General features: G+C 35.7%; 1 protein-coding gene across 3 annotated transcripts in view; it reads right to left on the reverse strand.

Annotated features, from left to right (window-relative positions):
- Positions 1–14034, reverse strand: part of USP22 (ubiquitin specific peptidase 22) — a 56543-nt gene that overhangs the window by 37577 nt on the left and 4932 nt on the right. For 2 of the 3 annotated variants that reach the window (XM_087878629.1, XM_087878630.1), the window contains exons 2-3: positions 5170–5302; positions 252–365 (exon numbers count right to left, since the gene is read on the reverse strand). In XM_087878629.1, the coding sequence (XP_087734755.1) occupies positions 252–365; positions 5170–5302 (247 nt within the window). Of the gene's footprint in view, positions 1–251; positions 366–4444; positions 4496–5169; positions 5303–14034 lie in introns of all 3 variants that reach the window. The other variant, XM_087878631.1, reaches the window with a different exon arrangement.

Here is a 14034-nt window from a genome sequence, read left to right on the forward strand (position 1 = left end):
CTGCTTTATCGTTAACTCTGTACAATCACAAGGGAAAAAAGTATTTTACTGAAATATTCTTCCTAAATTTAGTTTGGCTATGCTTTCGTGATGTGTTCAGTTTAACTACTGAAGAGAAATAATCTCTACATCTCTCTCTCCCCCAAAACTTCTGTTTTAAGTTTTCTTATTTTTCTTTTACAAGAATAAAAGGGCTAGGTACAACTTGAAATGAAAACTTCTTTCAAGCAGATACTTAAAGAAAACCAAACCTTGTAGTTTCCAAGCTTTCCGCTGTTCTTCTTTGGCAATTTGTTCCATATCTTTGTCATATATGTAATCTTGACACATAAAGCAGTATATACCCCCATACAAAAGGTCTATGGCTGCGGAAGAAGGGATGGAGAAAAAGAAACATTTTTTAAAAAAATTAAGAAAATAAAGAATTGTCTATAATTAATCTCTCCTTATTAGCAACTTGGACTACTATCACATGACAAATGTTGACTTTTATATGTCTATTGCCAAGCCTCAGTCAAGCAGCAACATTTAAAAATCTTCCTGATTAAATTATCACAGATTCCAAGGTATGAATCTCCGACACAATCAATGATATGAAAATATTTCTCAGCAGCCGAGGCACAGCTTCACATTCCCTGTGAAAATCGATTCTATGTCACTGTTCTATGTTCATCAGCCTGCAGAGAGTAAGAGTAAGCAAAGAAACTTCTATATAGAATTATTTTGTGCTTGGACATACCTTTTCTGCAAGCCTCAAAAAATTCCATCGTGTTAAGGAGAGATATAAATTGTGGATTGTACTGTTTCTAAGCAATATGAGAGAGCTAAATCTCAAATTTCTAAAAGCGAATTTTAAATCAAGAATTATCTGATAGCCCTGAATGGTACACATGCTAGATCTACAAAGCTATACAATTTTAGGTATAGATCAAGGCTAGTTATAAGCTTCAAAACATGTTGCCTATGTATTCTTATAATCAATGGACCTCCAATTTGACAATGAGCTATGTATCTTTTAATACAAAGAAAACTGAAATCTATTTTCACTAGAAAAGCCTTCTAAAGGTTACTAAATTTTAAAATAAGATTAAAAAACCTCTTTAAAATGAGGATATATCTATTTTCCTTGTTTAACTATTGAGTTACATATGATTAGAAGATTAGATTAATTAAGACATACAACTCTGATCTTGTAACATTTCCATATTCTGATTTAACTAAGTCTGATGGCTCTACTAAGTCATATCAAACTAATTTCCATATTCTAATTTAACGAAGTCTGATGGCTCTACTAAATCATATCAAACTAAGAACAAAGATTTCAAAACTCTTAGGTTAAATTTCTGCTTAATACTGTTCTATCACAATTTACAAATAAATATTCTATTCCATTGCTGAAATTGAAATAATTAGCTCCACTAGATTAAACTGGAAATCCAAATATTAGATAAGGGGATATTTATAAAAGTAGTTCCCATCATTAATTGGCAGATTTACTAATGGATCTGGAAGAGGGTCAGGGACACCCATGTCCCATAGCATCTTAAAATGGATTTGTGAAGACTTGTTATTTGAAAAGGCAGTTCACCCAATAACTGGGCTTTAATACTAGGTTTAGCTTTAAAGCAGACTGATTTTTTTTTAAAAAAATACAATCTTTGTGTGTACCAAGTTGGAATTGCTTTTGCTTACAAAATAACTTATGCACACTAGAGTTAACAGGTAAAGCTGTTCAATAACATAAAAGATGAATGAGAAGGTTTGTTTATTTTAATTTCATACATATACATTCCTTTCTCTTCATATAACGAGAAGTTGGGAATAATTTTTAAAATGAAAAACATCAGTTTTAACTATAGCATAGAATGCAATTCTTGCTTATATAACCCATCCACGTTAACTGTTGCTATAGCAATATAATGGGTGGATGAATGTCAAGAGCCTTACAATATGATTATCTGAATGTTATACCCTAAAATAAAGCTTCAGTGTTGTTAAAAATGGACAATTTCTTATAGATCTTAAAGTATGTTCTATTCTGCAATTTGGCTACAAATCAAAGTAATTTTGCAATAATATTTAAAAGTAAATAAACAAAAAACAGCAGTGTCAGTTATCCCAAAACTCTCTTGTATAAAAATGGTGTAACTGACATTTGAAAATCGAGTGCAAAAAAAAAAAAAAAATCTTCATGAAGATTTTGATAAAAATATGAAAATGGCAGAATAACAGGTTCTTATTACACATCCACCATCAAATCACATAATTCCTGTTCACTGACAAGTTTTCCTTTTTGTATTTATGTACTTTTATGTCTTTATATTTGTATAAAGGCCTTATACAAATCATCTAGGATAATCAACCTAATTTGCATCAAAAGGAATGTTTTAGCAGTGATTAAACTATTTTATTAATTCACATCCTGGAAGCAACCATTGAGATGGCTTCTTATGGTAGACTACACATAACAGATCCATCACTGAGGAGTCTGCTTATGCTCTTTCCATTCCAATTTGGGCTCACTTATCCAGCCTTCTATTTGCCAGGAATGAGAATACCCAAAACTCAGTTCCTTAACCAGAAAGATTTACAGTTTACACTCTAAAATCATCTGGATGCTGGAATGCAGATTCTAAAAAGTCTATTTTGAGACAGATTTTGCAAGACTGAGTTATCTACGTATATATATTATACGTATATATACGTAGCTAATATATTAAACAAATTGAGGGGTTTTTTAACAGAGAAAATAATGGTGGATTCCTGCACTAGTATGCCTACAGGTGGCACGCACTTAACAACAATTCGTTCAGTGATTATTCAAAGTTATGACGGCGCTGAATAAACAGTTAAGAAATTGTAGCTATTTCACAACTGTCCCCCTTGGGTAGAGACTGGAATCTTAATTTCCCACATCCAAATTTAGCATCCTTGTCTTTGCACCTGTTCAAAACAGGTAAAGAGATTTTGACTTGGGTTCATTTGCTACCAGATGGTTACGAGATTGTAAGAGAAGCTAATGTCTGAAATATGGGTAAAGTTCCTTCAGGGTTCAAGATTCTTACTATTGGCAAGTTTATGGCCTGCTGAAATATATGGAAACTACCTGGCCTGCTTTTCCAAAAGAGCAATAAAGGTGTGATAACAGTTTAGGAGCTCAATTTTCTTCTCCTTTTTGGCTAGGTAAACCGCTGAAGAAGACAAACTTGTTTTTGACATTGCCTTGAGAATTGCACCATAAATAATATCTTCCTTAATTCAAGGGATAATGGAGCAAGGGCTACCACAGCCAGAAAAACTGAGCTTTTAACCAAAGTTCATCTCCAGCTACCACAGAGATCAGGAGATGTAGAGTATTTACTGCAAGGTTCAATACCAGCCAAACTAACCATGTGGAAAAAGAAAGAACACAATTCTGAATATAAAAATGTGAGCCCAATGCTTATGATCTATGAAAGAAGGTTGTCAGTGACAAGCCCTTTAAAACAAGGTGGCAAATCCCTCAAATGTTCATTCCTTCCTTCTTGGACCTCTGGGTGCAAAACGTGCAAATACTTCATTTTGCAAATATACATATAACTGCTTTTGCTAATGATGTGCATTTGGGTCTCTGGAGTTTGAATTTCTCTTTGTCTCCATGGAGACTGCTGTTAGCTAAGCAGAGTCACTAAGAACTTCAAAGAAGAAATTTCGTTCATTCTGGTATGTGCCCAGTTGAGAATGAACTGGAAGCAGAGCTGAGCAATAGTGATTTTGTATTTGGGGCCTGACGTCCTGCAACCACTGCTGTCAGAGTGTACGGGTAGTCCTCAACTTACGACCATGACAGAGCCCAAAATTTCTATGGCTAAGTGAGACATTTATTAAATGAATTCTGTCTCATTTTACAACCTAACTTGCCACCATGGTGATTAAGTGAATCGCTGCAGTTGTTAAATTAGTAACATTGTTGTTAAGTGAATCTGGCTTCCTCATTGACTTTGCTTGTCAGAAGGGGATCACATGACCCTGGGATACTGCAACAGTCATAAATATAAAATCAGTTGCCAATTGTCTGAATTTTCATCACGTGACCACAGAGAAGCTGCAAAGGTCATGTGAAAAATGGGTCATAAGCCACTTTTTACAGTGCGATTGTAATTTTGGACAGTCACTAAGCGGACTGTTGTAAGTCAAGGACTACCTGTAACTGACTGGAGCCAAAGGGCAGCGGTGGTGGTAACAGCAACAGCCACATCACAGTAAGTAGATATGGTGGCTTCCACTGCAAACATTACTGGGTTTACTCTTCAATACAGAATGCAAGTATTTGAACCTAAGGATGAACAATTCAGGCTTCTTGGCTTCTAAGAGTTTCCAGATTGGTATCAAAAATAAAAGGAATTATATAAAATTGTTTAAACAGTAGGGCATTTACATAGACATGGATAAGAAGATGACATACTGTTGGCTGAATCCTATCAGGCTGAGCATCTGCCAATCCAGGAAGATGAGGCTAACAAAGTAAATACACAACAGTAAAAAGAAACCTACAAGGAGGTTCTACAGCTAAATGTCTATTTCAGTCAAAATACAGCAATTATAAAATATGTAAATCATAGATGGGTTAAAGAAAACCTTGAGGGAAAGCTCTGAAGTGAACTCGATAAAAAATGCGTATCTTTACAAATAAATGAAATTTTGGACGTTAAAAAATCTGAAACTAGCTAAGGTTTCTATATGCTACAGGCCACTTGACTTCAGACAAAAAAAATTGCATCATTTAATAAATATGGAAATCCCATTCAAATCAAGAGTTGTGTTTCGTTTCCCTATTTTCTGTTAAAATGATGAATCCCCAGGAATTGCAACATTTTCTGAAATTTCAGATTTTATAACAGTAGAGAATATAAAAATGAGAAACTATGTAACTTTTATTTCCACTAGCCTGCTCTTTGGTTATTTATACATATTTAGCTTCAATTAATCATGGCCATAATTACAGGGTAACTTCGATATTAATTTTTTCTTTAAAAACCCTCCTGCGTGGATTATATGGAATATTCCCCTTAGCCAGAAGAAACAACCTGTCTGAATTTATTCGATCTACCTGCAGAATTTTCCATATTGTAAAGCTCATGCCTTCATAAACAAATAATTTTAATGCAAGAATCCAGGATAATTACTTACCTAAGTTGTGTCGCTTTGCCTTTGCGTGCTCGTGAATATGTTTCTTTGTAAAACAGCCAAAGAAGACACAGTACAGGCAAGAATGAAGTCTGTTCAGATGGGCACCGCACATATGACAGATGCACGACTTTGCCTAAAATATAAACAAGATGTTTATTAAAAGCAGCAAACATTGCATCATTTTTTCAATCTACAACCGGGCTTTAATTCGAACGCTAAGCTTAGATATTATTTCTATTTTTTAATACTAAAACAAAACCAGACGGGATTGTGAATTCAATTCCATTCGAAAAATGTTGGGTCAAGAACTTGGTATGTTTAGGTAGGGAGAAGGGCTGTCCCTCAACTGCCATACAGTCTTTTGTATCCTGACTGTCTGCTATGACATAGCTATTTTGTAGTCCTTCTGCTTCCAGTGCCACCATTTATTTGGGGGGGGGAAGGGGACAACGCAATGGCAGCCTTCCTCTTAATGCTGGTTTGTGAGAGAGATAAGGCAACTCATATCCTGAGCATTTATTTACTAATAAACTGAGGATGATGATGATAAAGAAAAAAATCTGCAGTATCACATTCTAGCTTTGACTTATGTGGCCCAAAGAAAAACAACTCCCACTCCCTTTTTCAGGCGCTTCAAGCAAAAGTAGAAAGTACTGTACAAAACTTTTTAAAAAAAATATAAGGGAAAGTAAAACTTCCTTTTAACTTAATGCAGCCATAGGCATGCACAACCACACATATAGATGGATGAAGTAGGGATAACAGCTTGAAGATCATAAACAGTGTCTTAAACATCAATGCCCCCTAAAATTCCAGAAGCAGAGATTCCCAATAGGTGGGAACAAGGATAAGAGAGCATAACGTGAAAGAAAAATTATATTAATAATAAATAAAACTATAATAAACTATAGTAAAACGGTATTCCCCGAAAATAAGACCCTGTCTAATATTTTTTTGAACCCTGAAATAAGCACTTGGCCTTATTGCGATGCGCTCAAAAGCCTCATTGGGCTTATTATCAGGGGATGTCTTATTTTGGGGGGGAACAGGGTATTAGCTGCAACTCTTCTTCTAGGGAATAATTTACCTTCAAATCAGATTAGTTTCCATCCTATTGCTTTTTTTCCTTCTTCCTTTCAATTATGTCCAATTCTCAGAAAGCGCGAGAGAAAGTGACTGGCCCAAGATCAGTTTGGCCCAGCTGGATATGCGCCTAAGACAGGACTAGAATTCCCACCCTTCCAGTTCCTAAACTGATGCCTTAACCACTACACCAAACTAGGAAGCCGATAAAAACTTGGCCTTTAAAGAAAAACCCTGAGAGGGATTTGGCATTTACTATTCATCAGCTGCCAGAGTTTTATTTGTAATTGTACTTGCTATTGTAAGTTGTGTTTCTTTTTTGTGATATTGTTTTGTTGTTTTAATCTTCTTACCGAAAGAAAGGAATGTAAGCCACTCGGAGTCCCTCTGGACTGGAGCAGCATATAAGCCACAGTAAATTAAAAAGCTTATTGAAAATATCAGGACTTTACCATCCTAATATTGTTATTAAGTCGCAATTTTATACAAAAAGATAATTAGATAAATGTTTGTGATAAGTTCTTATAAAATGTTACCTAGGAGTTTTAAAATGTAGAACAGTTTCCATTTCTGAAATTTAGCAGTGCCTCTTCTCACAAAACTATGGTTTTATAGGAAATGTTTTTAGCCTGCAGTGCAGCACTAAATTGAGAACATTCCTCTTAGTAAATACCAACACTGTTCAGTGGTTTAACCCACTCAGATGAAGGAATATACTTATGAAGGCTGCTTTGGAGGCGTCTATGTACAATACCATCATTAGTTGTCTTACTATAATAAGAAATCAGTCACTGTCTCAAATATCACTACCACAACTTGGTGTCCACAAGGTAAGTTAGAACCACAAGTTCCAGAATTTCTAGGCACAAAATTCTGAGAGTTATATTCTCAATTTATCAGGAGGATACCTATTTGGAGAAAAGGGTGCTACATCATTCTACTGGGAAGCCTTAAATTATGATCACATAAACTAGGGGTAGGGAGCTGTAGATGCATATGAATTCAGCAGTTCACTTAACGAGAAATTATATCAACATCTTTGTTCTGTACAAAACAGAAATGAGAAATAGATGAGCCTAGGCACTTATCTGAAAATCTGCTTTATTTGCCAAGATTCAAGATTATCTTAAAAGCGTTTTGATTCATACTGAATTTCAGTTCTACTGCAGTAAGCTATAGTAGAAATACAACATTGTGTATTATAAAAGCAACAATGATACAAAAAAAAAAAAAAAGCCAGAGTTCACAATTCCTAGCACTTATTCCTAAAATATCTTATCAATTAAAATTTAGACAAAGAATTTGGGGAGGAAAGTGAAGACACTTTTGTTTTATATACTCACTTTCATTATCACATACATACCAGATTTGCCCCAGAGAATCAAGCAATACAGATAAAGCCTCAACTTACAACAGTTCAATTAGTGACCGTTCAAAGTTACAACGGCACTGAAAAAAGTGACTTACGGTCATTGTTCACACTTACGACTGTTACAGCATTCCCATGGTGCCGTGATCCAAATTCAGACGCTTGGCAACTGACTTGTATTTATGACGGTCGCAGTGTCCTGGGGTCACGTGATCTTTTGTGACCTTCTGACGAGCAAAGTCAATGGGGAAGCCAGATTCACTTAACAACCATGTTATACTAACTTAACAACTGTGGTGATTCATTTAACAACTGTGGCAAGAAAGGCCGTAAAATGGGGGGGGGGAGAGAGAATCACTTTACAGCTGTCTTGCTTAGCAACAGAAATGTTGGGCTCAATTGTGGTTGTAAGTCGAGGACTACCTCTATCTATAATAGGAGGTTACATTACACTTCCCAATTTTTTTCTCAATGGTGAAAAAAATGACCCATTAGCCACACCCAATTGCAGGAGGAGCCCCAGCTAAGACACGTTAGGCTGGGCATGATGTACTAACATGGCTGCAGATTTAAATAAGGCTGAAAAGACTGCCTTGCCTGCCTGTTATTTTTGAAAGGATATGCTCTGCAAACCACGAGGCAGAAAAAGAGTTCGGGCTGCAGGTCCTGCTGCTTTCAGAACCATGTTTAATGTACACATATTGTAGGCTGACTTTATCCTGCAATGCATCACTGCAGTAGCCAATTTTCATATGGGGAGACGATGACTTGCAATAGCCAGTGGTATGTTCTAAAACAGATTATAAAAATTGATGACTTCATCATTTCTCTGTGTCAGCAAGTCATGACAGTGTTTTAAAATATTCTATTAACCCCAACCCTAACACTATTAAGGAATGTACCAATAGCATCCTCACATACACATGACTTGATTAGTAACGCAGCAGACAAAGTAAGCAGCCTTACTTACCTAACCACTGAGCGGGATGTTCACTTAATGCTGCCCATATTGCTAAAATGTTATTTACAAGATAAGATCACACTGCAGGAAAATAGTACTTTTCCTAGGATTTGGGGAGGGGTGGAACAGAAAGCTATGCTTTTAGGAGCCTGCCTATTACTTCAGGTTGCATCCTATCACTTAAATGAAATGTAGATCAAACCTTTAGAAATTTACTGCATGTTTTTCAAGCAAGCGAGCAAACTCTTCAACTCTGATTCATTTAAACACTGCAAACTCTCTGCAGGAAATGTAAATTTAATTAGCCCACATCAAAGTCAGTGCAGTGCTACTAGTGAAAATGATAACTGGAATGCAGAACTGATATGAAATGATTTACTTGGGTAGCCCAAAAGAGCAAAAGAAAAAAAGAAAAAAGGTTACTTCATATTAGAAATTTATTTTTTTTTTAAAAAAAGGAAGCATGCATTTACATTGGATTAAGGCTTATTGGAGGCTTTCTACTGCATCATGCTGCCCTCAATTACTTGAATTATCCCATTCTGACAACCTATAAAACTAACTTTAAAAACACAAAAAGGAAACAGCAATAAATCCAAAATCTCAGTTCTTAAAACTCCGTGAGGCAAGCTTCCACTCGTTGTTTTATTACAGACTTGGGCAACATGTAACCCTACAAACGATTAGGTTCATGCATTAAGGAACTGCTTTTCAATAATATAGCAGCACAGTCATGATATATGGTATGGATGAGTGATGTTGATCTATCAGGTTGTTATCTCTGGATAAGAGATATATGCTACAGGAAATAAGATCCAACCATTGCAATTGACATAATGAAAGATTAAATATGTTATACTGTACTTAGCATTGTAGCGGCATTAGTTCAAATTCTGTCTTCTTTTTAACATTACTAAATATTATAATTCGTGTGAAAGAAGGAATTAAAAAGAGCCATTGGTTACCAGTTTGAACTTTTACTACAATGGACACACACACACAAACACAACTGGACTTAGCTATACTACATAGAGCTTCTCTGTACATAGGGTGTAAACAATTGCTACAAGTCTGTCAGCTCTACAATATGTTCATATAATTACAAATGATGTAACAAACTGTAATGAAACGTGAAGTAGTAATTCTAAAGCTTATTCTTAAGGATTTATATTTAGCCTCCTCAAACTCTCTAGAGCTGTGACTTTGATAACTACTGTATGTCCTCTGACAAAACTTTAAAAATTTCTAATGTAAATGGGCATTTAGGAAACCAGCTGCAATACTTTGCGTTCATTAGCAACACAAAGGGGGAAAAAAACCTGAGGTAGTACTATTTTAGGCACATCCACTCAGACTGTTATGAATCTAAGGATGGCCAATTTCTATATTTTCAGAATGAAGTCAGTAACATGTAACAGTAGTTCTGGAGCACATAAATTTCACCCCTGCCAGCCCAGATCCCAATGCATCAAGCCTACAGGAGAAAGATAGCACTGAAGTGTGAGAATAGGATACAAAAGTACCTCTTTGAAAATTACTTCTTTCTTCTTAAGGTGACTACAGAAAAATGTTGTGTCAGAGGAAGTAGAACATCAGATAGGACCATTCTGCCAGCATTAACTAGCCCCCATACCTTGAATTTGTTACCTTGTTTGTGTTTTTGGGTTCCAAGTGGTTTGCTGGGTTCAGGAAAAAGTTTTAAAGCAGGAATGGACCTCCTGTTGGGTGGCTAAGCATTATTTTTAATATTTTGGGGAGGTTGAGTACTGTCCATGGGTTGAGCCACATTATATTTATGAGCAGGGTTCAGTTTTGGGAAGTTTGAGATTAACTAGGACACACTTATTCTAGAAGTTACAGAACAGTTAAAATGCATAAATCTCCCAATTCAAGATAACAACAAAGTCTATTGTCAGTTTTCAGGTAAGAATGAACTTTATCTACTCCGACAGAATAATTTTAAATGTTTACAGAGTTGGTAAATACATGTTTTAAATTAAAGAATATCCAACTTTACTTCTTAGTTGCTGTTATGTGATATTGTATAATGCTTTCTCTGATTGGAAACAATTAAAATCAATTTAAGAGCTAATCAGGAAGTTATTTAAGTAATTGTTTAGTCAACCAATGCCCATTTGTTGGATGAAAAAGCAAAACAGCAGAAAAGGACTGGTTTTCGCTCAATTACATTGTGGGAATAGTGGTAACATACTTGTCTTTCATCTTGAATTTTGTATAGACCAGAAACTTTTAAGGAAAGATGAAAACTGGGGATTATGACATCTGGTCCATAGCAACTTCCATAACATTACTACAAATAAACAATCAATTCCTTTTAACAGGAATAATGATCCAGAGGAAAAAATATTAATAAACAAGATACAAAGATGTCAGTCTCCCTGGTATGCAAAAGTCCCACAAAGACGTACTCTTAATTGCAGAGTTGAACATGTAGGCAAGTGAAGAAAACCATCATTTATATACAGATATTTAAAAGCACATTACAAGTAAACAAGACATGGAACAGATGATCAAGACTCAAATAGGAATCTTGTACATTAAAGCAATCTGCTCAACAAAATGTTTTAAATAAGTTAGATGTATGAATGCTCTCTCCTACTTTAAAAGAAGACACTGTGGAAGACATCAATACTCATGTCTTACATCTCAAAAAAAAAACCCCTAATATAAATAACAATTATGCTATTTATTTATTTATTTATTTTATTTTAATTTGATTTATATGCCGCCCTTCTCCGAAGACTCACGGCGGCTTACAATGTGCTCAGCAATAGCCTTCATCCTTTTGTATATTTATACAAAGTCAGCTTATTGCCCCCACAAACTGGGTCCTCATTTCACCTACCTTAGAAAGGATGGAAGGCTGAGTCAACCTTGAGCCTTGGCGAGATTCGAACCCTGCAGTAATTGCAGGCAGCTGGTCTTAATAAGCTTAATAACAGGGTGCCTTAAACCCCTGTACTACCAAGGCTCACTGGTGTATCTATGGGTGTATCTAATGTCCTAAACAGTGATAGTACACCATTTAATGCAGATCATATCCTTCACATGCTAGGTGGGGAAATTTTTTTCCTTCTTTCACAATGGTCAGGTATCTCACCAAATAATAGTCTGTCAAATAGGAGGTTGCCTTTATCCTCATCCTACACCTACTATATCTGATGGACTGTATCTATCAACTCTATCTAATAGAAACATTCAGAACCCAGAGAACATAAAGGATAAGGATAAGGATAATTTTATTTCTATACCGCTCCCCTCCCGAAGGACTCGGGGCGGTGTACAGCCAGGTAAAAACACAATACAAATATCACAATAAAGACAAACTCCCCCAAAATAACTACCTCACAGAAAAATAGTCACTGAAAGACCTTACTCTCTCAATTCAAGACAAAAAAAGAAACACAAATTCTGAAAGCTATAGGCCCGTGATGGCAAATCTATGGCATGTGTGCCAGAGGCGGCACACAGAGCCCTCTCTGTGGGCACGCGCGCCACTGCTAGCTGCTCTTCCGGGTTGTCGTGCGTATGCGCACCGGTCAGCTGGTCTGGTGAGCATGCGCACTGGCCAGCTCCTTTCTTCCGGGTTCCATCACACGCATGAGCACCAGCCAGCTGATCTTCGTGCAAAGATCAGCTGTCCAGCGCACATGTGTGCAACACGCATGCACATTGGCCAGCTGCTCTCTTCTGGGTTCTGAAGTGGTGCTGAAAAGGTTAGCCGTCACTGCTATAGACAAATAGGTTAATTTTTAGTGTAGCTTGTATAGTTACTAATTAATTCCATTTGTATTACTTTTCTAATCACACAAGTATTAATACTTAACAACTTCTTAGGCCACACTTCCGTTCCAGTAAATTCATAACCTAATGGCTGCTATCATTTTACTACAGACACAACTTTTTCTTATTTACTTTCTCTTACAAGTGGAGTAACTCCCATCTTTGCCTCCAGTTGTTAAAATGTTTTATAATTGAACAATGCGGGCAGATTCAGAGTTATGCCCCAAACCTATTACCTACAACAAAGCACACAGTTGAGTTACAAAAGGAATACATGCGTTTTCTCAACTGTCACACAAAGAAAACCAAGAAGACAAATTGGGCTCAGTCCTTTCATTTCAATGAGTAGGAATTAAAAATGACAAGAATGAAAATGTTCCCTTATCTCCTTTAACCAAATTAATCTGATTATACATAACAGTGAAAATCGTTTATTAGCAAGTGAAAAGAAGTAGCTGCAAAACTAAGCAGAGGGCTAGAAATGTATATGAGAAAAAAAACAAAGATGTGCATATAGAAAGAACAGAGCTGCACTGATGCAAAAAAAAAAAAGGAATTATCTTGGGCAAGAACAAGTAAACATAACAAAGTTAAAGATGAGCTATTGCTCTAATAGTTTCTGTAATGTAAAAAAAAAACCCCTTCTAATTCTAATGTCTAGAATACATATGAATGAAGCCACTCATTTGCCTGCACTATGGCTGCTACCTTCTTTAAACAATTCTGAGGCAAAATTATATAAATAAAAGAATAAACATTGTCATTTAAAATCCTAGGCTGTCAGTAAAGAACAGACATAACACAATTCTCAGTTCACAATTCTGCTACGGTTTAAAGTCTCCTTAAACTTTTAAACATGTTCATAATTCATCCAGTCATCCTATGGTATTTTCATACCTGATGATGAACACTACGGTACTCAGGTTAACATTACCAGTACCTTCCAATACATCAATAGAATTTAATAACAGTTTTCTCATATACATGATGAAAACAGTAAATGTGAAGCAGCAGTTAACAAATTCTGCTTGATTCACCATGTGAGGAGCAACCTACCACTGGTAAAGTACAGATATGCTATTAACTGAATTCTGGAATAATTATTATATAAAAAAGAAAAGAACAATATAGCAGCACTTTGAATTTTTTTCTACCTATCCCAAAAATTATGCCAAAAATCCATAGAATCCAACCTATGCTGAAGTACAAAGAAATCATATAAATTTTATCTCTCTTTGGGTTCCAAACTTAGGGTGTCAGCTCTAGATACTAATCTGGACATCCCTACATGGCAATGAAGCTAGAGCTAAAATAAAATGAATATTTTACATGAAGAGAGTGCTGGAATACAAAAGGCTGTTACAATTGATTGCTTGTTTAGAATTTGCCTGAGATTACCAGCTATTTCCACTACTTAAAAAGGTCAGTGTATATAATTTTTTAAAGACAACAACAATGTGGCAAACTTATAATAATAGTACACAATCAATTCTGTCTCATAGAGGGCAACCACTTAAATTTATGCATTTTAAATAGTTGCTTATTTGGATTGTATTTTTAACTATGGCCTCAGTTGTGGTAGAAGTAACCTACATGAATATACAACTATTCCCAATTCATACCAGAAGCAGACTTCCAAACCTATCAA

This window comes from Pantherophis guttatus, chromosome 14, assembly GCF_059756535.1.
Source record: "Pantherophis guttatus breed Tessera chromosome 14, ASM5975653v1, whole genome shotgun sequence".
Classification (NCBI taxonomy): Eukaryota; Metazoa; Chordata; class Lepidosauria; order Squamata; family Colubridae; genus Pantherophis; species Pantherophis guttatus.